The sequence below is a fragment of the Bactrocera tryoni genome, chromosome 3 (assembly GCF_016617805.1).
Source record: "Bactrocera tryoni isolate S06 chromosome 3, CSIRO_BtryS06_freeze2, whole genome shotgun sequence".
Taxonomy (NCBI): Eukaryota; Metazoa; Arthropoda; class Insecta; order Diptera; family Tephritidae; genus Bactrocera; species Bactrocera tryoni.
This window is the reverse complement of record NC_052501.1, coordinates 26,336,435-26,359,716: the sequence shown is the minus strand read 5'-3', so window position 1 is coordinate 26,359,716 and position 23,282 is coordinate 26,336,435. Positions and strand designations below refer to the sequence as shown.

Here is a 23,282-nt window from a genome sequence, read left to right as displayed (position 1 = left end):
GGTGGTTCTAAATAAGCAGCTTTTTTGGAGTTGGAAAGAAGTGTGGAAAATTTTGAGTGCGATATTATGATTAACTTAGGGACTGTCCGGTCGATCGGACAGACGAACACTTATACATACGTACATTAATCGATCTCCGAAGTCCAGCACACAGTGCAGAAAATATTGCAGCCGTAGTTGTGAGTGCATAAGACGACCGTGGAGAGTTGGTTCCGTGCCATTCGCAACAACACTGACATATCGAGATCTTAAATTGAAAGCGCACAAAATACAGCTTGTGCAAGAAATGAAATCGCTCGGCCTTCCCAAGCGACATCAGTTTCAAGGAGTCTCACGTTTTCGAGCCAAATTTTGGTGTAGCTTGTGGGTCGGTCGAATCATCGGTCCATATTTCTTCAAAAATGATGCCGGTGAGAACGTAACCGTCAATGGCGAGCATTACCGCGCCATGATAACCGACTATTTGATGCCTGAAATTGAAGTTCGTAGTATCGGTGACATTTGGTATCAACAAGACGAAGCCACTTCCCACACATTGTCTCAAACAATGGATTTATTTAGATTGGCCACCAAGAATGTATGATATCACACCACTAGACTTTTTCCTATAGATATACTATATGTATGTGAAGTCTATGCGAACAGTCCTGCTTCGTCTCAGGCCTCGGAGCAAAACATCACGCGTGTCTTTCGGCAGTTACCAGTCGAAATGCTTGAACGAATCACAGAAAATTGGTGTCAACGGAGGGTTCTGAGACATAGCACGCATTTAAATAAAATAATCTTCAAAAAATAAATGCCAAAGAATGTTTTTTCGATATGATGATACTAAAAATTAAATTTCAAGTTTCTTTAAAAAATTAGGGAACCTCGATTGGAATACAAATTCATATGTGGATATGTATTTCTCTTTATTACTTAGATTTACCGAAAAATATATATCGAACACATACATACTCATACATATATATTTATATTTTATGGACAATATACTCGGCTTATAAAAATTACAAAAAAAATCATTGGTGTTTTTAGCTTATATGGTATTTATAAATATTTTGTTTTTCTTCCTTTTGCTTCTATTATGTGCTTACAAGTAAGAAAACTGTGCAATAAGTGTGTGCTGCTGTAGGAAATCGAATAAATAAAATTTTTCACTTAATATTTGTATTTAATGGATAAGAAAAGAACGCATCGACGCCTTAAAACTGCACACCGAACTGTGGCACATTGCAGGTCTTCGACTGGGTTGTACACTTGCAGCTCTTGCCCGATGGCGCCTTGCTGTTCACCAAGCAAATGCGTGCGTCTACGCAACCGCCGTTATTGATCTGACAGGGACTGTTCAGTTGCGGGCAACTGTCCTCGATGGCGGTCATGCCGTACATCTTGTGACTGCCGAAGAAAGGCGTCTGAATGCCCTTTTGACGATTGCCAAAAGTATCGACGCTTTCCAATTTTTTACTGGAAGAAAAATAAGGTTAGACGTTTTGAAGGACAATATAGATTATATATGTGTATTGGCTTACGTTGTCCAATCAGTCCAGTAGAATTGATTGTGCGTGAATGTCAAGCCGAAGGGGTATGTCAAATCATTGGAGATAGTACGCAGCCGTTTCGAGTATGAGTCGATACACTCCACCTTCTTGGTGCCTGCATCGGCATAGCACAGTTCACCGCTGCTCTCGAGTATGACCAGTGAATTGGGTAGGATGACAGCATCGCTACCCAACAACAACTCCCGTCCAGTACCATCCAAGTCGGTCATTTCAATTTTTGGCGATTCACGATTCCAATCGGACCAGTAAAGTTTTCTGTTAATATAGAAAATATAAATAAGTATCCTGGGCATCAGCACTAAAGAATACGCGCACTCACTCTCTATACGGATCCACGGCAATGCCACGTGGATTGACGAGATTCTTATTTATGAGCACGGCACGTAGTGTAGCGTTTTCCAAACTGGCCACCTCAATTGTGTCCTTTACCGAGTCGGTCCAGTAGATGCGTCTGGAAATGACATCGATTGCAATACCCTCAGGTGACTCTACATCTGGTAAAAGTAGTTAAGTTTGTAAAAAAACTCTATTATTTGTTTTATTGATTTCATTTACTCACCATCAGAAATGAAAGTCTTTAAGTCTGTACCATCGTATTTGGCGCTAACAATCTTCTTTGAAGAAATATCACCCCAGTAAACGCGTCCCTCTACACAATCCTTATCGAGTCCAATAGCCATTGAAGCCACCGAGATTGGTTTCACGTTCTTGCCATTCAGGGGTACACGCACGATGACAACACCTTGACTGACGAGTAGAAAACCGGATTCATGTTGTTGACGTTCCAAGCATAGAGAGCCATTGCCATAGAAGCCTGGTAGTGCCATGGAAAAGAATCATAAGAAATATTTGATTATAAGATGATTATAAGAAATAATAGATAAAAGTGCGTTTGCAGAGGATGGAGTCCTATGTACAATATTACGCAAATGAGGAAAGTTCTCTGAGCGCCATTCACTTGGGAGTGGTCAGAATCGAATCTTTTACATATGTCTCAAGCAGCTCACGGCTTCCGGCTTTAGACCAAGTATGCTTTGGGTGGCCAAAGAACATCCGTATATAAGCTTCTATCAAGGGTACTGTGTGAAAGATAGAAGCCCGCCGTCAACAAATTGATTTTGCCTTATTAGTGTGGCTTTAGATCAATTGACTAGATATTCACCATGCGTCAAATCTTGGAAAACACCCGTAATAAGAGGATCGGTACACACCACCTCTTTGTAGGTTTCAAAGCTGCTTTTGACAACACGAAACAAAACTGCCTTTATACCCCCATATCTGACTTTAGTATCCCTGCAAAAATAATACGGATGTGTAAACTGGCTTTGAGCAATACGAAAAGCTTCGCCAGCACCGGGAAGGGTTTCTCTGGACCGTTCGATATCAAACGAGGTTTTAAAAAAGGGGTCTCACTATGTTGCGACTTCTTCATTCTGGAGTATAAGATGAAATATCTATCATCAAACAAACAGTCGTCGCACTCGCAACTTGGCTCCCCGTCACTGTTGGCAATCTCATCTTCGAGGTCGAAAATAAATTCGCCTATTTTGGACCCAGCATTAACACCGTCAACAATTGTCCATACAAATATTTACATTGAAACACAGAGGAGCTTTTCTTCATTGATTCTTCTTCAAACTGCCAAGTATCTATCAATTTTTCCCTCTTTATTGGCGTAGAATGCGCTTACGCGGTTATGACCGCGTTTACAACAGCGCGCCAGTCGGTCATCCTTTTCGCTATTGACACCAATTGGAGATTCCAAATGACCACCAAAAGATTTGTGAGTTCGAATTTGGGCTGACGCATACTTCATATTTCGCAAAAAGTGTTTACTCTATTGGACAGGGGTTCGACTGCCAATTAGTAGAAGCTTATAAGAATATCCAACTTCGACTGCCAATTAGTAGAAGCTCATAAGAATATCCAACACTTTTAGTACAGAACACCGCATTTGCAGATAAGACCCTTCAAACCTCCTCCAAATACTTGTGATGTCTAATATTTATTATTGTATAAAAATTATAGCAAATACACAGCGCTTTAACTGTCAGTGTCAATTCAATATTTTCGGTGAAGGAAGTTTTTCAATAGACGACGAAAATGTTTTCTCAAAATTCGATTTGTAAATTACATTATTTATCAAAATTATCAGCAAAGCATGGCCTCTTTGCAAAGGGGCTACCGACACTGCCGCAACCGACGAAGCAAAGCCGACTATACGCAACCGTGCCGCCGTCGATGAGACCAAGTGGACCGCAGATCAGTGGTGGACATGCACCGAAGCCAAAAATGACAACATTTGGTGGCTTACGTGAATTTCTACTACATCCGCTCACCTGGGATCGCAATAATGGTTACTTCAACATATTACTCGGTTTGGCCATTTTCGGTTACTGCTTTTGCACCGCCTGCAAGAGCGAGGGGTCACGCACAGTTTCGTATGAGCAAAAGGGGAAAAAATAAATATTTAACATTTAATATGCCTGAATGACCTCAAAAACAGCAAACCAAAAACCAAAGAGGAAGTGTATTACTTTTTAAGTGGGAACGAAGAGGGCGGGAAAAGTGATGAGTGATAGGGAGTGACAGGAACTGTCTTTTAGTTAACCTTACCTTGATTGCATACGCAGACAAGTCCGTTGTTGGTGGACAAACATTTGGCGTTCATATCGCACATCTGTGGTGTGTTGAGACAGTTTTTATCCTCCACACAAACATAGCCATCGCCGTGGAAACCGGCATTGCACTGGCACTCATATCTAGCTGGATCGCTGTGCAGAGAAATAAAAATTTTCATTAATAAAAATAAGCTCTCTACATCTATTTCTTTATACTCACTCAGTCGGCTCACAGGTCGCGTGCACTCCGCAATTATTGCGTACATTGCAGGGCGGCGGTATGCTGCGGCAACCCTCCAAGGCGTCACCTTCGTAGCCCTCAATACAGTCACAGTATTGCACACCCTGTTGCGCGTCCCACTTACAGATTGCATTTGCGCCGCAAAAGACAGGACCACAACGACCGGCTGGCACGCAAAGATCGGACACATCACGCTCATAACCGGCTAAGCACTGACAGACGCCCACAATGCAGAACGCATTCTGACCGCAGCTGGAGTTGTCGCGGCAATCGGGCGCCAGCTGGCAGTGAAAGCCATCACCCTCGTAACCATCCTCGCAAACGCAACGTGACTCTTCGTAAACGCAGTAGGCATGTGGATCGCAAATGTCGCCGTTCTAGTGGATGGAAGTAGTAAAGGAACATGCACTTAGTATTTTCCTTTATTTTGTCTGCTTCTGTGTACTTACGTAGGCACAGGATGTATTGATGAGTTCGCAGTTGTAGCCGTCGCCTTGGAAGCCTTGGTTGCAGGTGCACGCGTGACGCATCTCATTCTCATACCACTCACATGTGGCGTTTATGTGACAGTTGGCATCCACATCACAGGGTACTGAAAGCGAAAATTTGGATATTGTAAAATATACTATTGATAAGGTGGTAGTTAACTAAAGCGGGCGTATGGACAACCCACTTCGTGTATATATTGTTTTGTGATCCAGTTCATGTAATAAATTAGTGCTAATTGTCTTACTACTCACTTAATTCCTCAGATTTGGAGTCACTTGTGTAGTGCGCGGTGTAGCGACACGTTTGAGAGTCTTCGATCAACTCGTAACCACTTGGACACTCACATTCACCCATGAAGTTGCATTGAGGTTGAACCGGATGTTCATCTAACAAAATTGGAACGCAGCGGCCATTTTCCAAAACCTGATCGTGACCACAGATGTGATTGCATACGTAACCATCACCCTCGAAGCCAGCACGGCATTGACAACGGCTCTCCACGCAATCGGCATCGTGAGAGCAACGCTGGGAAGAGAGAGTGAATTTTAGACTAGCACAATTCAACTGAGCATCTACTCACCTGACACTCATCTTGATAGTTGCTGCCAATAATGTAGTCTGGGATATATTGCTCATGCTCCTCAGTGGCCGTATCATTTTTCAAGCAACGATAACCATTACCTTCATAACCTTCAAAACAGATGCAAGTGAAACCACCCTCATTATTGGTGCACATAGCATTGTCATCGCAAGCATGCGTTTGTAGCAGACATTCATCAATATCGACGCACACTTCCAAGCCGTCTTCCTGCAGTTGTGGGCCATAACCATGACGACAGTCACAACGATAGGTATCCTCATAGGGCACACAAACGGTGTGTTCGCCGCAATTGGCTGTGCCATCGGTACAAGCATTCGACTCAGCGTCTACACCGATCTTAGTCAACACACTGGTACGTAAAGCCTGATCGCGCTCGAAATAATCCAAAACAATCTTCGAAGCCTTCTGCAGCACAGTTGTGCCCGTCGGTAGCACTTCATCGTCGAGCACACAACGTTCAAAGTAAATTGACTGATCCAACTGGAAGTTGATGACACGATTCTCTTCTGGAATCTCAATCAAATGCGCATGTACGGAATGCAATTCATTCGGCGACACATACGCATACTCGTCCACATAATCGGCCATATGTAACTTGGCATTACTGCTCACCGTGGGTACATCACCGAAAAACTCAAGCTTCACAGACAACTGATCCCAGTAGTTCAAACCTTCGAATGTCTGATTGACAGTCAAAGATTCGCCAGTTTCAAAACGTATCTTCGACACATGCACACAATGACCACCAGTGAGATGATAGCCATTCGCAACACCATTCAACGACTTGGCGAAGAGCCAACCAAGCGCGCTGAAGACGGGCACCACTAAACGCAGCTGTGCGCCCAACTCCACGCTAACCGGATTGACGGCTGTGTAACTGCGCGAGTCAGCTGTCACGACATACGATTGCAGTTTAGCGCGTTCATCGATCACTTGTCCATTAATTTGACCAGCCAAGGTGCCAGTTACACGTATTGGGTAATCATTTTTGAGACACGCCTTACCATTACCGTAAAAACCCTCACGACAGACGCAACAGAAGCCGTCGCGCTTATCATGACAATCCGCGTTGAAATTACAAGTTTTGTGGCCACTGTCGGCACAAGTCTCCGCCTGTGGTATGGCATTGAGATCTTCTTGGTCAATGGGCACCTCAACATTTCCTGTTTCATTCAAAGCGCCAACATGGAATAACCAAACACCAGGCACACCAATGTTCGAGTTCTCGGTGAAAGTAAAACGCGCCTACAGAGAATTGTTAAAAATAGTAAAATATGTATACTTTTCAACAAATGAGGCGACAAAATACTCACACTATCTGTGCCCGAGCCATCGATGTAATAATGACGTCCATCTTCGGCGACAAAACCGGCCTGTGCGCGTATATCCGGCAATCCCAAAGCGCCAGTCTCACCTTGCAGCCAATTTATACCGTTATAAGCATAGATGAAGTGCACAAATGTTTCCTCCTCATTGGCAATCAGCGCAACCTATGTTCGTGCATTTTATTATGAAGTACAATAGAATTCAATAAAAGTTGACTTTTCCCACTAACCTGGAAGGTGTTAAGTTTATCATTTTTGGCACTAAAGTGCCCCACATTCTTCCAAGTGGCCACAATCAGTTTATCAGCAACGAATTGCGCCTTTTCGGGGTATGCATAATTCACCAAATTGGTCGCCTTTTGCAGTTGATACGGATCTTTTGATTCAAAAACCGATATCGAGGTGATATTATAGGCGAGCGTAGTATCGACATTGGCGTAGAAGGGCGCAATCGATGGATACTCCAGCGGGAATGGTTGATTGATATACTCCGGAAATTCGATGTTGAAAGTCAATATGCCGTTTGTGTTGATCTGAAATTGTATGAAATATTATGATATGAGTTTGGAAGAACCATTAACAAAGCTTCGGTATATATTAGATAAGATTAGAGTAATAAATTAGGATTGCATCACGACCTAAGGTCTATTGTGCCCTTTCCTAAGTCACAATGATTCACTTAGCCCAAGTGTATTGATAAATTTCAATATACTGCTAGGTGTTATTGAGGCGATGAGATCCCTATTCGGAAACATGGCTCCAAGGGCCTTTATCCTGCGCCTACAGCGGCAATTAGCAGGTGTTCTTGAGCTTCAAGCTCCAGTTCTCAGACCCGGCAATTCGCAAAAAAAACTAAGTCTATATTATATAAGAGCTTACAATGACTAGTGTAGAAGGCGACACGTAGCCCGAGTTTTCTCCCTTTGGAGATTGATTACATATTTTAACCTTTTAAGGGGGAACCACCCATTAGCAATTTGGCAAGGTGCATGTCTTAGAGTTTTTGTCAATACCCCTCACTGCCCACTCCTTAATCCCTGCGGAGCAACTACTTTATAGTACGGGGACCCACCACAATGAAAGGTTCGGGTCCTTCCATGTTAGTGGATGCTACGAAGCGGGCGATAACTTCAGTATAACGCAGAAAACTTCGTAAAGTACTAATGGTAGATCAAAAAGGTAAACAGAACTCGTGCTACCAACCGTAAACCAGAAAGAATTTAGCTAATGATAATCTACTTGTCAACTAAAAACCAGGAAATCCAAAGTTTGAAAACCACTATGATGTAATACGAAAATAAACAGTTACAACAGAGCAAGTGGATTAAAAAGTCGGTATTATTTTAAAGAAATTTTACCATTCAACAGTGGGGGAGCGAAGAACAGATTATCGCTCTCATTAATTTAAGAAAGATTGTTATATACAGGTTCGAAGTTCAAATTTAAGTATTAGGTCATCTCAAACTAAGGTATATTTACCAATAATTGCCCGATTTTGAGCGACAGCTGAGGAATTTATGTATAAACAATTAAAAACTTCTTCGAACATTTGCATTTCTTATTTAGTCTTAAAAAAAATAGAAAGGCTTACGAATCTATCCTGACACATCTGACGAGTAATCTAAGTAGAGGTACTTTTTTCAATAGCCTTACCAAGCGACATCGCTTCGCTCTATGTGCTCTTGAAAAGTTCCAAGATGTTCCGACGTTTTCGAGCCAAATTTTGGTCAGCGATGATGCCCATTTCTGGCTCAATGGGTATGTAAACAAGTAAAATTGTCGCATTTGGGACGAAGAGCAATCTGAAGAGATTCAAGAGCTGCCATTCCATCCAGAAAAAATTACGGTTTGGTTTGGTTTGCGGTAAGGTGGAATCATTGGTCCACATTTCTTCGAAAATGTTGCCGGAGAGAACGTAACCGTCAATGGTGACCGTTATAGCGACCGACTATTTAAGCCTGAAATTGAAGCTAGTAATCTCGGCGACATTTGGTTTCCCACACATTGCATCAATTAATGGATTTATTGAAAGAACATTTCGGTGAGCAGATAATTTCATGTTTTAGGTCAATTGACCCACCAAGATCGTGTAATATAACACCGTTAAACTCTCTCCTGGAGGGATATGTAAAGTTTAAAGTCTATGCTTACAATTTCGCTTTGATTCGGCCCTTAGTGCAAAACATCATGCGTGTTATTCGCCAGTTAGCAGTCTATATGCTCGAATGAGGCACCGAAAATGGGACTCAACGGATGTTGTAGTCTCGACTAACATTTGAAAGAGGTAATCGCCCAAAATTCTTCCCCAATCGATGACGATGGAGCAGACGTTCAATTGCCCGACCATGAAGAAGTTCGAATAGCAATCACCCCCCTGAAGAACAACAAAGCGGCTGGGGCCGATGGATTGCCGACCGAGCTATTCAAATACGGCAGCGAAGAACTGATAAGGAGCATGCATCAGCTTCTTTGCAAACTATGGTCGGATGACAGCATGCCCAACGATTGGAATCTAAGTGTGCTCTGCCCAATCCACAAAAAGGGAGATCCCATAATCTCACAATCTCAACATCGCGTATAAGGTTCTATCGAGCGTATTGTGTGAAAAATTAAGCCCATCGTCAAAAAACTTATTGGGCCTTATCAGTGCGGCTTTAGAGCGTATTATCTCCTGTCATCAAACAAACAGTCGTCGCACTCGCGACTAGGCACCACGATTTCACTGTTGACAGTCGATAAGAGAGCAACGTTTATGAAGTTGTAGTATAATTTCAAAACTAATTTAGGAACCAGCATTAACACCACCAACAATGTCAGCCAAGAAATCGAACGCAGGATTGCTCTTGCCAACAGGTGCTACTTCGGACTAGTAGGCAATTGAAAAGTAAAGTCCTCTCTCGACGAACAAAAGCTAAAAAACTCTATAAGTCACTCATAATTCCCGTCCTTCAATATGGTGCAGAGGCTTGGACGATGACAACAACTAATGAGTCGACGTTGCGAGTTTTCGTGAGAAAAGTTCTGCAAAAGATTTATGGTCATTTGCGCGTTGGTCACGGCGAATATCGCATTCGATGGAACGAGGAGCTGTATGAGATATATGACGGCATTGACATAGTTCAGCGTATTGAAAGACAGCCGCTACGGACGAAAACACTCCAACTCTGAAAGTATTCGACGCAGCACCCGCCGGGGGAAAACATCCACGTTGAAAGCACCAGGTGGAGGAGGACCTGGCTTCGCATGGAATCTCCAATTGGCGCCACTTTGCGAAAGTACGAAACGACTGGCGCACTGTTGTTAACTCGGCTATAACCGCGTAAGTGGTTTCCATGCCAGTAAAGAAGAAGAATCCCCCAGAAATAAATTCCAAAGAATATTATTACACAAAAAATAAAAATTCCATCACTTTGCAAATAATTTTAATAAAGCAATGCATTTGCTCCAAATTCTGGTTAAATATACGCACATGCAACACCAACAACAATGTAAACGCTGCAACGACTCCAATATTTGTTTGTGTTCCAGTTTAAAATACATTTCTTGTTTTTGTGGTATTTCTATTTTTGTTTTTGTTGTTGTTTTTACTTTTTCTTGCGACGACTCGGTGTTGTGTAAAGTGTGGATTATGGGGAAATAATACAACTGTAAAATTTTATAAGCGTATCTCCAGGATGGGGAATAAAACTTGCCACAAGCAGCCACACAAACACAGCAAAAATAATAAAAACAAAAACATTAAAGTAACCGCAAACAGCTGCCGCAGCTGAGGCATATGGCATGTATGAGAGTAACTGCATGCGTGTGGCAGCTACTGATGCAACACATTTGCGCCCGCTGCGTGGCGCATACACGCATACATATATACATAAGTATATGTATATATAAATATATATATATATACATATATGAGTGTGTCTGTGCCTTGGTGTATTAAGCAAAATTAAGCAGCAGCATCATAAGAAATGAATAAGTGCTTTGCAGAACAACAACAAAAACAGACAACACTTCTTAATTACAATAACACACGTATCATACACAAAATGTTGAACGCTTAGCAAAAACAACATAAGCAATAACTAAATGCAACTAAATTTAGAGCTTATGCCAACATTGTTGTTATTGTGGCGGCCGTTTTTCACATACATACATGCATTCGCAATGCCACAGCCCGCCTTTGCTTGCAACACTATGGGGAGTAAATCATTGACAACGAACAACAACAACATTGGAATGCTGCTCCCTCAGCGCCTTGTGTTTATTTGTGAAGTGAACCGTGGGTGATTTGGTTCAGCGCTGGTTGGAATGCGTACGATCGACGCATGATTTGTGTTGTAGTGATGAGCCGAATCTGCTGGCAGTCGTTTGTTGCAAGACATTTACTTAATATTTAACTTCGAATTCAAAACTCTTTTAATTTCTTAGATATTTGGCATGAATTGCCAAAGACAACTCTACAATATTCGAATAAATTGTTCAGATCAGCTCACTATATACTATAGTTGTCATACAAACGTGATTTTCATCTTCAGATGCATATGCATATGTGCGAAATGTGAGTAGGGGAATCCCACAAGTAGGAGTTCTCTCTCCTCTTTTAAGGGTCCTGGTCGTTAACGACCTGCTTAAAACACTTGAAGATCGTGGCAGCCGGGTGATTGCCTCTGCTAACGATGTAGCGCTTATGGTCAAAGGAAAGCTCATGAGTACCGTTTACGAATCTCACTAAAAGTAGTTTTCTGGCTCTACGACACCATAGTCAAGCCCATTACGTTATATGAACTCTTTATGTGGTGTAGGGCTCTAGAAAAGACCACACACTGCAATTAAAATCAAGCGCGTTCAACAAGCGGCGCTCATCAGCATGTGTGGTGCACTAAGGTTCATTCCAGCCATGGCATTTAACGCTATCTTGCACACATTGCACGTAGATATCGTCGGTAGGTGTATGGCTGCGAAATTGGCCATCAGACTTAGAAAATTTGTATTCCTAAAAAAAACTCTCGAAAAGTGAGTGGGGAACTTTCACTTCATACTGGATCACTTGGATTATGGAGTCGCCAAACCAAAATCTGGCGGCTCCCTCTCTCTCTGTCGAATCCAGCTTTAGATTTCCTGACTATTACAGTGTTTTACAGGCCGAGATTCCAGCCATTATGGTGCAGCCTTCTTTACTGAAGTGACCATCCACTCAGACAGCAGAGGATAGGATAGCAGCGAGTTACGGTCTGGTTAAGGAGTGCCTAACCTCGCTAACCATAGCATCGAGTATCTCTGTGATAAGACTGGTACGGGTGCCAAGCCACAGCGGAGTCGCCAGAAGTTGTAAAGCTGATGAGTGGGTCGGTGCTCCGGATCGGGTAATGTTGGCCGGGTGACCATCGGTACATGCGCTGACGCAAAAACCTTTTGGCCCATGATTAATCGCAAGAAATCTAGTGATCTCTTTGGTCTCACTAAAGCTAACCTCTCCCTAGTTGTGGGGCTTTTAACAGATCATTGTCCTTTTGGCGTCCACGCAGTAGAACTGAGAATCCTACCAGACGCCATCTGCAGAAGCTGTATGAAAGAAGATGAGATGGCAACAACTCAGCTCTTCCTTCTTGACTGTCCCGCGTTTGGGAGGTCAAGATTCAAACACTTGGGTGCTCATAACTTCACTAAACTCGTGGGAATGGAAATTAAAAACAAACCATACAAATTTTTATTGGCTACTAAGCATTTTACTAATTTATAAGTTCGAATTTATATGGCCTCACAAAGGACTACATATCAGTTCACATGCAGTATTTGATCAGCCATCTAATCTAACCTCGTAATCGTGATTTCAGCGCAATCAACGGATTTGACTTTTTCCTATCTTCATCGTTTATGTTTAGCGCTGGAAGTCGTTACCATTTTGCCAGCGATTGGATCAAAGTGACCATTGATTTCGTTCGGTTCCGTTGCGTAAACAGTCAGTATTACATAACTCTAATTAATTCAGATTTGCATCCAGCTAAACACTATCAAACCGACAGCATTCCCCAGCAGCTAACAGAAAGCTTATTAAGAAGTGAAGTAGGCTGATAGTGTATTAGAATTCTCTAAATTATTAGATCGAAAGTTTTTACAATTCAATAGTGAGATTTGAGGCAATATTTTAAAAGAACTCAGTGATATCCACATATCTTTTTGGGTATTTTCCCTAACGGGCGTTGTTGCTGCTCAAACAATTAATCACACCAGCTGTAGGGTGTGATGTTGCGATGCAAGTCAATTAACAAGCTCATTAGATAGGCAACAATCTTCTACCATCTACACGCATATATACATATATATACATGTACTTATATATACATATATATACGTGTACTTAAGAATGCAATGTGGAAACTCAACACTAGGGCTCCCACACAAGTGCATGGGTCGACATAAATCGCCCAGAGTACACATATGTATAGTATATGAGTGCATATGTATGTGGTGTGCGATCAATGAAGTGGTTTGTTTTTATTATGCCGCACATTTGTTTTCGCTTTTATTTTTACTTTTCTTCCGACAACTTCCCTCCGCAAGGATCCTCTAGCATATATCTCTTAATAAAGTGTTTATGCTCATTAAATTAAGTACGTACTTAAGTGCAAGCCATTGTGTGAATTGTACATATGTATGCATGATACATATACAATGTATATCCATATGTGCCACTTAGAGACCCTAAGCAACTCTTGACGTCTTTTATACGTCCATTCTAATAGAAACACAAGTGTGAAGTTTTTTTGTTTTTTGTTTTTGTTCGACTTTTGTTATTACAACATAACTAAGACTGCAGCGTGCCGATAAATTTTAGAGCTAATTGGCGCTTTAATAATTCACAATTTGCCGCCTCATAAATTAATAACTGAGTCAGGCCCGCTTGAGTTCTAACTCCTTTCAAGAGGTAAATATGAAATGAAAATTTTCTTATTGGAATTCAATATGTTCTTTTGAATTGGACTTAATAAAATTACCGCCTGTTCGTACTTTATTATTAGTTTATTTATTGACTTAAAATACCTCCTTCAAAAAGTAGGCTTAAAGAACCACAACACATGACTTAAGTAGATGACCGGCTTATTGGCTATAACAACCCGGCTTTTAGTTCTACATTCTCTAAGTTGGACAAAAAAGCGAAGCAGTTGAGTCAGATAGTGAACAAGGGTAAGGCGAAATATCTTCTGTCATCAAACAAACAGTCGTCGAACACGCGACTTGGTTCACACGTCACTATTGACAGTCATAACTTCGAAGTCGTAGATAATTTCCTCCACCTTGAATCCAGCATTAACACCAACTACAACGTCAACCTCGAAATTAAACGCAAAATAATTCTTGGCAGCAGTAAAGTCCTCTCTCGACGAACAAAGACCAAATTTTAGAAGTCACTCATCATCGCCGTCTTGCTATATGGTGCAGACACGGACGATGACAACATCTGATGAGGCGGCGATACGAGTTTTCGAGAGAAAGGTTCTGCGGAAGATTTATGGTCCTTGGCGCATTGGCAACACTAACCCTAAGCCTGGCAACCAACAAGGCAGTTCATATTCGCAAGCCTAGCAAAATCATTTGACATTGACTGTAATCATTTGATGCCAGATTCGAACTATAAATGAAATATACAAATATAAAGACTACCCAGCCAAACTTCTAGCGAATTGTTATACCCTGAACAGGGTATATTAAGTTTGTCACGAAGTTTGTAACACTCAGAAGGAAGCGTCGGAGACCCCATAAAGTATATATATAAATGGTCAGTATGTTGAGCTGAGTCGAGTTAGCCATGTCCGTCTGTCTGTATATATACGAACTAGCCCCTCAGTTTTTAAGATATCGTTTTGAAATTTTGTAAACGTCATTTTCTCTTCAAGAAGCTGCTCATTTGTCGGAACGGCCGATATCGGACCACTACAACATATAGCTGCCATACAAACTGAACGATCGGAATCAAGTTCTTGTATGAAAAACTCTCACATTTGACAAGATATATTCACGAAATTTGGTATAGATTATTTTCTAAGGCAACAATGTAACTTCCGAAGAAATTGTTCAGATCGGTTAACTATAGCATATAGCTGCCATACAAACTGAACGATCGGAATCAGGTTCTTGTATGGGAAACTTCCTCATTTGACGATATATCTTTACCAAATTTGGTATGAACTATTGTTTGTAGAAATAATGTAATATCAGAAGAAATTGTTCAGATCAGCTCACTATAGCATATAGCTGCCATACAAATCGCACGATCGGAATCAAGAGCTTGTATGGAAAACTTTCCCATTTGACGTGGTATTTTCACGAAATTCGACACGGATTACTGCTTAAGGTAACAATATAATCTCCGAAAAAATTGTTCAGATCGGCTGACTATGGCATATAGCTGCCATACAAACTGAACGCATCGTTACTAACAGAAATGCACCTGTGAAGGGCATTTAGCTTCGGTGCAACCGAAGTTAACGTTTTTTCTTGTTTTCAATTGTTTTTCTGACTATTTAAGACCTCTAAGAGAGGAATCTCAATAATCACCACATAAACTTAAATCTAATAGGAATATACACTCAGTCGCTGACGAAAGACGTACTAATAAATCGAAAAGGCACTAGCAGCGTCGTCAACGTTTGACGAGATGTAAACTCTGTTTTCTATAATTTTAGGCTTTATCTCAGTTGAATGAGGTATTTTTTTTTCTAACTTAATCCACTCCGCTTATCAAATCATATACTAATGGAGTATTATTATTAATTATTATTTTAAAATTGTTATAAACGCTAATTTTCTTAATTAATTAACTCTCTACGTAATCAATAAAATACTCAAATTGCACACACCACAAGACGAAGCGAAAGCAATTCAAATTAATCTGTACATCTGTAAACAATTGACATGATAACACAATTTCGAGCGTTCGGCTTTGCTTATAAATGCAACAATTTATTTGCATACACACACATATACACATGCACACGTACAACATAATGCCCAGAGAAAATAGATCACAGACCTAAATGAGACAAAGCAGCTGTTGTTGCACTTCGTACAGCAAATTCCGCACAACTAACCGAACACCTTAGACTACTCACTCAAACATACCCAATACCCAATATACAATAACAATACCGACACACATAAAAAGAGTGATTGATCGGTTGTTCGGTAGATCGGTATGAAAAGAGTGCAAAGGCACGGATGGCACGGAAGGCAGCACGAGATCAAATCGAGTTTATTTACATCGTCTCGAGCATCTATTTTCATGCATGTATATTTGTATATGAATATACATATGTATCGGTTGATAAGAGGCTTTACTGCACTGATTATGAGCACGGAAATTGCAATGAATTTATTCAATCGAGTATTTATGTACCTATATCGAAATGAATTCAATGAATTCAATGAACTCAAATTTTTGGACTTTTTGAAGCATTGGATGGGTTAAGTTTTCCTTAAGGTGTTACATGGGTAGACGACTTCAAAAAAAAAAAATTATGGTCTTATTTAATTCTATAACATCTCTGGATGCTGTAGTTAAACCGAGTAATAGTTTTTTAGATACCTCCTTGAAAAGTTGGGGGCTCGAGTTCAGCTACATATATAGTCAATTAAAACTTTAAACGCGTTTTTCTCGAAGCAATTTTTTTTTAATGTCTAACAACCATATAATTTGTACTTTTTAGTTTTTTTCCTCGTCCGAAACCTAGTTTATAGTCTTATTTAAAAAACACGATTTTTTTTTCTTTTTACTTCGGATCACCCTGGAAGAAGTTCCGCTGTCAACATGGAGCCCCCGTTTTTTCGAGGAAATTCTGCGCGATTTCAGAAGATTATCAAACAGACATTAAGAGGGTTAGGGCATTTGCTATCGGCATACAAATTAGACTATAGAGACCATGAAGAAGTTCGAATAACAATTACCCGTCTGAAGAACAACAAAGCGGTGGAGACCGATGGATTGCCGTCCAAGCTATTCAAATACGGTGGCGATGAACTGGTAAGGAGCATGCATCAGCTTCTTTGTAGTATATAACAAAACCTTGTCCGAAGATTGGAATTTAAATGTGTTCTGGCCAATCCACAGAAAGAAGACCGCTCAATCTGCGTCAACTGCAGTGGTATAAACCTCCTCAACATCTCACATAAGGTTATATCGAGCGTACAGTGTGAAAGATTAAAATCCACCGTCAACGAACACCGTCAACGAACAGAATGGGCATTATCAAAGTGGCTTCAAGCCTCGAAAATCAACAATCGACCAGATATTCACAATACGTCAAATCTTGGCAATGAACCATGAAAAGAGGATCGACACACACCAGCTCTTCGTCGATTTTAAAACAGCTTTTAACAGCTTTATGCCGCTATGTCTGAATTGGATATCGCCGCAAAATACCACAAGCCGTCAGGATCGGGAACGACCTCTCCGAACCGTTCGATACTAAGGCGACACCCTATTGTGCGTCCTGCTATACAACATCTGATGAATCGGCGTCACGAGTTTTCAAAAAAAAAGTTTCTCCGGAGGATTTATGGCCCTTGGCGCATTGGCAACGGCGAATATCGAAGTCAATGGAACGATGAGCTGTACGAGATATACGACGATTATGAGGTAGTTAAACATATCAAGAGACAGCGGCTACGCTGGCTAGATCATGTCGTCCGAATAGTTGAAAACACTCCAGCTCTTAAAGTATTCGATGCAGTACCCGCCGACGTAAGCAAAGGAAGACTTCCATTCTGTTGGAAAGACCAAGTGGAGAAGGACCTGGCTACACTTGGAATCTCCATTGGCGCTAAACAGTGAAAAGGAAGAAGGACTAGCGCGCTGTTATAAACTCGGCTATAACCACGTAAACGGTGTCTACGCCAATAAAGAAAAAGAATATCTGCGGTATTTCACAGTTACTAAGCCTCATCCGACCACAATTTAGCTTAGTATTGAGTATGTCCTCCTCGTTATTCGATGGGACGTGGGTTTGAATACCAGAATAGTTTTGTTTAAGATCTGCAAGATTACAAAAGGCTTGGAAAAAGCTCTCAAGTATGTTTGGACTTCTAATCACAAATTTGTGTATGTATATACCATTGTTAGTATGGAATGGTACAGGAAAAATTTAATAAAGCTAGCGTGGAGCAATCGTTGGAAACAGTACTTTCAAGGCTAAAGGAATCTTAAGCCTAAATACAGGATTCTTTAAAATATAACCGTTACATACATGAAAAATATAGTGAACCAAAATAAACCAAATAAGTCTTCGTATATTGGCAACACGAGATGTAAATGTGTTTAGCTGTAGAATTTACCGCATTTCAGTCATTAAAACGGCGGCAAATTCGAACTATGTCGGCCACTTTAGCGCCACATTTTTTATGCAGTCATTGTCAACATTACTTTGGCCACACATACAAGATACAAATATAGATGGGTCTCACTACTTTGGTGACTTTAATTGAATGCGACGCCACACACATATTGACAGTTTAGTGACACACTTGTCAGGAAAAAATTATCGCGCTCTTCACTTTTATTAGTCGCATATTGCTTGGCGAAGCGGCTATTGGCCCGCATATTTCGATTTTTTTGTTTATCGCACAGGACATTCGCCATATATTCTTTATATTTAATGGCCACATGTGGCATCAGTAATATACGAGTTCTTCTTTACTCTCGAGAAGGCTGACACCGCTGGCCGTCAGCCAAACATTTGCGACTTGTCAACTCACGAAAAATATGATCGTTTTTTAGGCATTTTTATTTTGTGACAATTTTCACGCGAAGTGCTTAAATTAATAATATTTCGGAGAATTTTATGGCGCGAAAAACATGGAATTCTTTTGTGAACGTTTTCGCTTTAATTAAGTTGTTTTTTACCGCTTGTAACACTAAATTTTGTGATTAATCATGTCGCAAAGTGTATGTGTGGGTGGCACCCCACGGAATTCTATTGTCTGCTGTCAGATATTGTGTCAGTGACAGCACGCTGTTAAGCATCCAGTTCTTGTACCACCTGACAATTAATTCTGATTTATTTTAAATAAAAAATGCTTTGAAGAAGTAGTGTCGGCAAAAACAAAGCTGGCGACATTGTCATATACATATGTTATACGAGTATGCATAAATATATACATATATACATATAGATTTATAATTAAATATAATTGAAATTTGGATATTTCGAAAGAATATACCGTCCGACGTGCTTGGAAACATGTTGCTCTTACGTATAAAGTAGTACGTGGAAACTATTTCAAATCATTCAGACAGTTCGTAACAGAGCATACAAGATACCAACGGAGAGAAGTCAATACGTGATACCACAAGATTAAGAATTTTGATATTTGGAAACATCCTCTAAGAGACGTTTTTGGTCATCATAAGAAGCCACTATTTTCGATAGATATTACCAAATTCCCAAGAGATTTATACAATGAATATTAAGGTACTATCGATCAATTTAAGACCAGCGAAACTTCAATACATTAAAAGAATTGAAGTGGAATGCCGGAAACAAACCGTGCCATAAACACAACCACACCATGCAACTAATATAGTAAGCCCTATGCGTTAGAAAATGGTAAAAGATCACACGTACACAAGAGTTTCGGTTAGATTGGTCAAGTATGCCTTAATTGGCTTATGAGTCTAGAAAGCTTACCTATTTAAGAATATAATATGTCTACAAAAGAATTTTCAAAATTCAAATCATATTTTCTCTGACCCGGCAACCAAATTGATTCGGCGGGAACTGAAGCTTTAAATGCGATTTTATCGAAACTGTTTGTATTAAAACTAAACCAACGATTTCTCAGGTTCGACTAAACCGTTTTACTTCGGGTCTTTAGAGAGTCTTCTTTATACACTTACCTACATCTGGAACTAACTATGTATATCCTCTAATTTAATTTTTTACTATATTCGAAAAATTCAAAACTTTCAAAAAAGTGTTTTTTCATACATTTGCTGCTTTGTGAAAACTTTTTTTCAAACTTTTCCCTATAACCAGATATTGAGACATTATTTTACATTAATAATTTTTTTTTTGGCTTAGATTGGTAAGAGGGTTGAATTCAGCAGCTGCAAGTTTTTGCAATTGTTAACTTTTTTTTTGCTTTTCCCTCCATACTTGTCACATTAATAAAAAATGGATAGTAAAAATATTAATTGCCTTGTTTTACGTCACTCCAAATCTTGCATGAAACTCATGCCTCTAGACTACGAAAGCCCTAGAGGTTTTAACATAAATCTTTGATACCGGTGTAGTAAAATAACGGGTTATTTAACCGATAGTTGGCTTGCAAAGTAAACCCATTCAATATACAAAGAGAGGAATGTCCGAACTGACCTATATCAAGAAATTAATATTTTTACATTGTTCTATAATGTTACAAAAGATTATTAGAGAGAAGGTCACAAGCTATTTCAAATAATTTGATATGCTAAAAAAGAAATTAGCTATGTATATCTCTTCATCATAATGTAGGAATATGAAGATATAAAATAGTAATATTATATAAGGGCCGTTTTCTCAATGACTGGTTAGCAGAAATCTGTGAGTTAAGTTACGGTTAACATAACCAAGATTCCTTCTTTCGGTAAGAAATCTTTTTTTAACGAGAACTTTACTGAGGGATATCTGCTAACCAGAGTTTGAGAAAACGGAAAACCCTTACCCACGATAGTCGGGTCTATGTAACTGGAATGGACCCGATTTGTATTCGGCAAAGGACTGTCAACTCGACTGCCGCTACAAAAACAACAACAAAATGGCCATTATTATTATTATATTAGAATATATTTTAATAATCATTCTCAATACTGCTCAGCAACCACACACTCTGGCGCAGCTAAAATCGATCGAGACCAGAATATAGAAAATTTCCAAATTAATGAAAAGAACTCGTCTTTACAACGAAGAAAGGAAATAAAAGGCTGAAAATGCGTTATTTTTCAGTAAATTGCCTTCAAAGTCTAATGACAAGTCAGAAACCGTGCTCCGTACAGTACTTCCAACCACATTGTGTTGCACCATATAGTGTTGAAAAGGTGAGATTCTCTTCTTCATTTAACCAAAAAAAAAATTAAATGCATGGAAATTGAAAAAAAGTTAAAGCTGTTCAAAAATGAGTGAAAATAATGAAGAAATTAGTTATATTTTGAAATTTTTGTATAAAAAGGGAAGAATGCCACGCAAGCCACCAATGAAATTTGTGAAGTTTACGGAGACGCTGGTGTATCAGTTCGTGTAGCACAACAATAGTTCGCTCGCTTCCGTTTTTTAAATTTCGATCGTTGAAAACGGCAATGAAATTACGGAAAAAAATTTACCAGAACCATCACATAAGCAGCCATGACATGGCTAGGGAACTTAACATTCATCATCAACGGCTTTGAACCATTTAAAAAAGGCTGCCCACAAAAAGAAGCTCGATGTTTGGCTACCACATGAATTATCTGTAAAATATTTGTTGGACCGGCCTGACATCTGCGATTCTTTGTTGAAATGAAATGAAATCAAACCATTTCTGAAGCGAATGGTAACAGGAGACGAAAAGTGGATCAAATACGACAATAATGTGTGAAAAAGATCATGGTCCAAACGTGATGAAGCTCAACAAATGGTCGCATAGCCAGGATTGACGCCTCGAAAGCAATCATCCACTATGAGCTGTTCCAGCCTGATCGAACGATTGTTTATACATTTTACTGTCAACAATTGATAAGATTGAAGCAAGCAATCAAAAAAAATGGCCAAAATTGATTAACAGAAAGGGCTTCGTCTTCCATCAAGACAACGCTAGACCACACACATCTTTAATGAGTCGATAAAAACAAGGAGAGCTTGGTTGGGAAGTTTTGATGCATCTACCATATAGATCTGAACTTGCACCATCGAGCTACTATTTGTTTCGAGCAATGCAGAACTCCCTTAATGGAGTAAAGTTGGCTTCAAGAAAAAATTACTTGTCGCAGTTTTTCGCCAAGAAACCAGAAAAGTTATACACTGATGGAATAATGTGTCTAGCGAAAAAATGACAAAAAGTGGTCGACTAAAATGGTACATATTTGGTTCATTAAAGTTTGTCATAAATATAATAAAATAAGTTGAAGTTTGATTAGAAATACGAAAAGACTTTTTCGACTACATATGAGAATACATGATTAGCTGTTACCGTTTTAGACCGAATTATACACATATTTGCTATAAGAAACACATTTATTATGAGTATTCTAGCTTCAGTGCAGCCGAAGTTAAAGTTTTTTCTTGTTTTAACTAAATCTTTTTATAGTCAAACACATTTTCTAAGAATTTTGGAACCACATTTTGCGGTATTATAAACTACCGTTAGTTGGAAAAAAAATCAATTATACCATAGACCAATTTTCGCACCACAGTTTCAAATAGAAATTTCAATAGTACAGCAAAGCTTGATGCACGAAGATATTTTCTCGGAAAATGTAGTCAAATAAGTCCCTATTTTTCAGCAGATACAACAATTCAATGCACAGAATTCCAAAGAATTTTAATGATATATACAATTCAAAAAATACTCACAAAAAGTTTATCATATTTTTCACTGTAGAAATTGATGGGTTTATCCAAATCCAGCGCGACGAACTCGCTATCACCATCATTCAAATAATGAATTGGCGACTCCGAGCCCTCCTGGTGCTCATAGAATATATCGGCGCCTAAAGTATCCACGAAATGTTGATATTGAGCGGAAGCGCTGGCGGCCACACATAGCAAAAGCGCCGCGCACAAATATTGTGCAATATTATCCTTGGATTTTCTCCACATTTTCACGAAAACAAAGCACACTTTTGCGCGCGTACACAAATTAGAATTTGTAAGCTTATAAATATTTTATTTTTCACACAAGAATTTCAGCCTACAGAAATTTATTTTTTTTCCAAATATTTCACAATTTCCTTAATTCAATATGAAAACACACACTTTCGAAACTTCAACACATTCGCTCGCACTTCTTCTTGTGCATGATTGCAAGTAGCGGCAGTGCGGCAACCGCGAAAGAAATTAAAATTCCAAAAATATATTTTTTAAAAATAACCTCTCTACTGAAATCAGAGTTTTCACTTTTCAGTTTTTAATTTTGCTTCCTTTCATCTATTTTGGTTTTTGTTATTGTTTTTAAGTTAAGTATTTTCACTGCCGGTTGGGCAATGAAGATGTTGGAGATATGTTTTCTAATATATTTAGTCTACTTGGCTAAGGCTATTGGGGCCAAGCACTTTAGATCGGACGACTCGACGTATCTGCCGGAAAGTATTGTAGAGAACCCGTTAGGCGAACCGTTCGCTTTTGCTACACTTTCACTACTGATACGAATTCGTGGCGAATGTATCCTCCTGAGCCACGAAACCGACAGCGCAGACAAGACGTACACGATCAGCGGCGGCGATCA

The 23,282-nt window shown here is 39.7% G+C and overlaps 2 protein-coding genes across 2 annotated transcripts; one reads left to right on the top strand and one right to left on the bottom strand.

Annotated features, from left to right (window-relative positions):
• Positions 1-1,202: 1,202 nt before the first annotated feature.
• Positions 1,203-22,657, bottom strand: LOC120772148 (nidogen). The gene is made up of 12 exons (XM_040100581.1): positions 22,412-22,657; positions 7,067-7,369; positions 6,825-7,001; positions 5,491-6,756; positions 5,162-5,435; positions 4,871-5,013; positions 4,401-4,798; positions 4,176-4,333; positions 2,119-2,373; positions 1,879-2,053; positions 1,530-1,814; positions 1,203-1,464 (listed from the first exon to the last, which is right to left on the bottom strand). Exons 1-12 carry the CDS (start codon positions 22,655-22,657, stop codon positions 1,203-1,205), a joined length of 3,942 nt encoding a protein of 1,313 aa, XP_039956515.1.
• Positions 3,594-4,179, top strand: LOC120772149. Its single transcript, XM_040100582.1, has one exon. The coding sequence runs from the start codon at positions 3,663-3,665 to the stop codon at positions 4,023-4,025; it is 363 nt and encodes a 120-aa protein (XP_039956516.1). The 5' UTR covers positions 3,594-3,662; the 3' UTR covers positions 4,026-4,179.
• Positions 22,658-23,282: the final 625 nt, after the last annotated feature.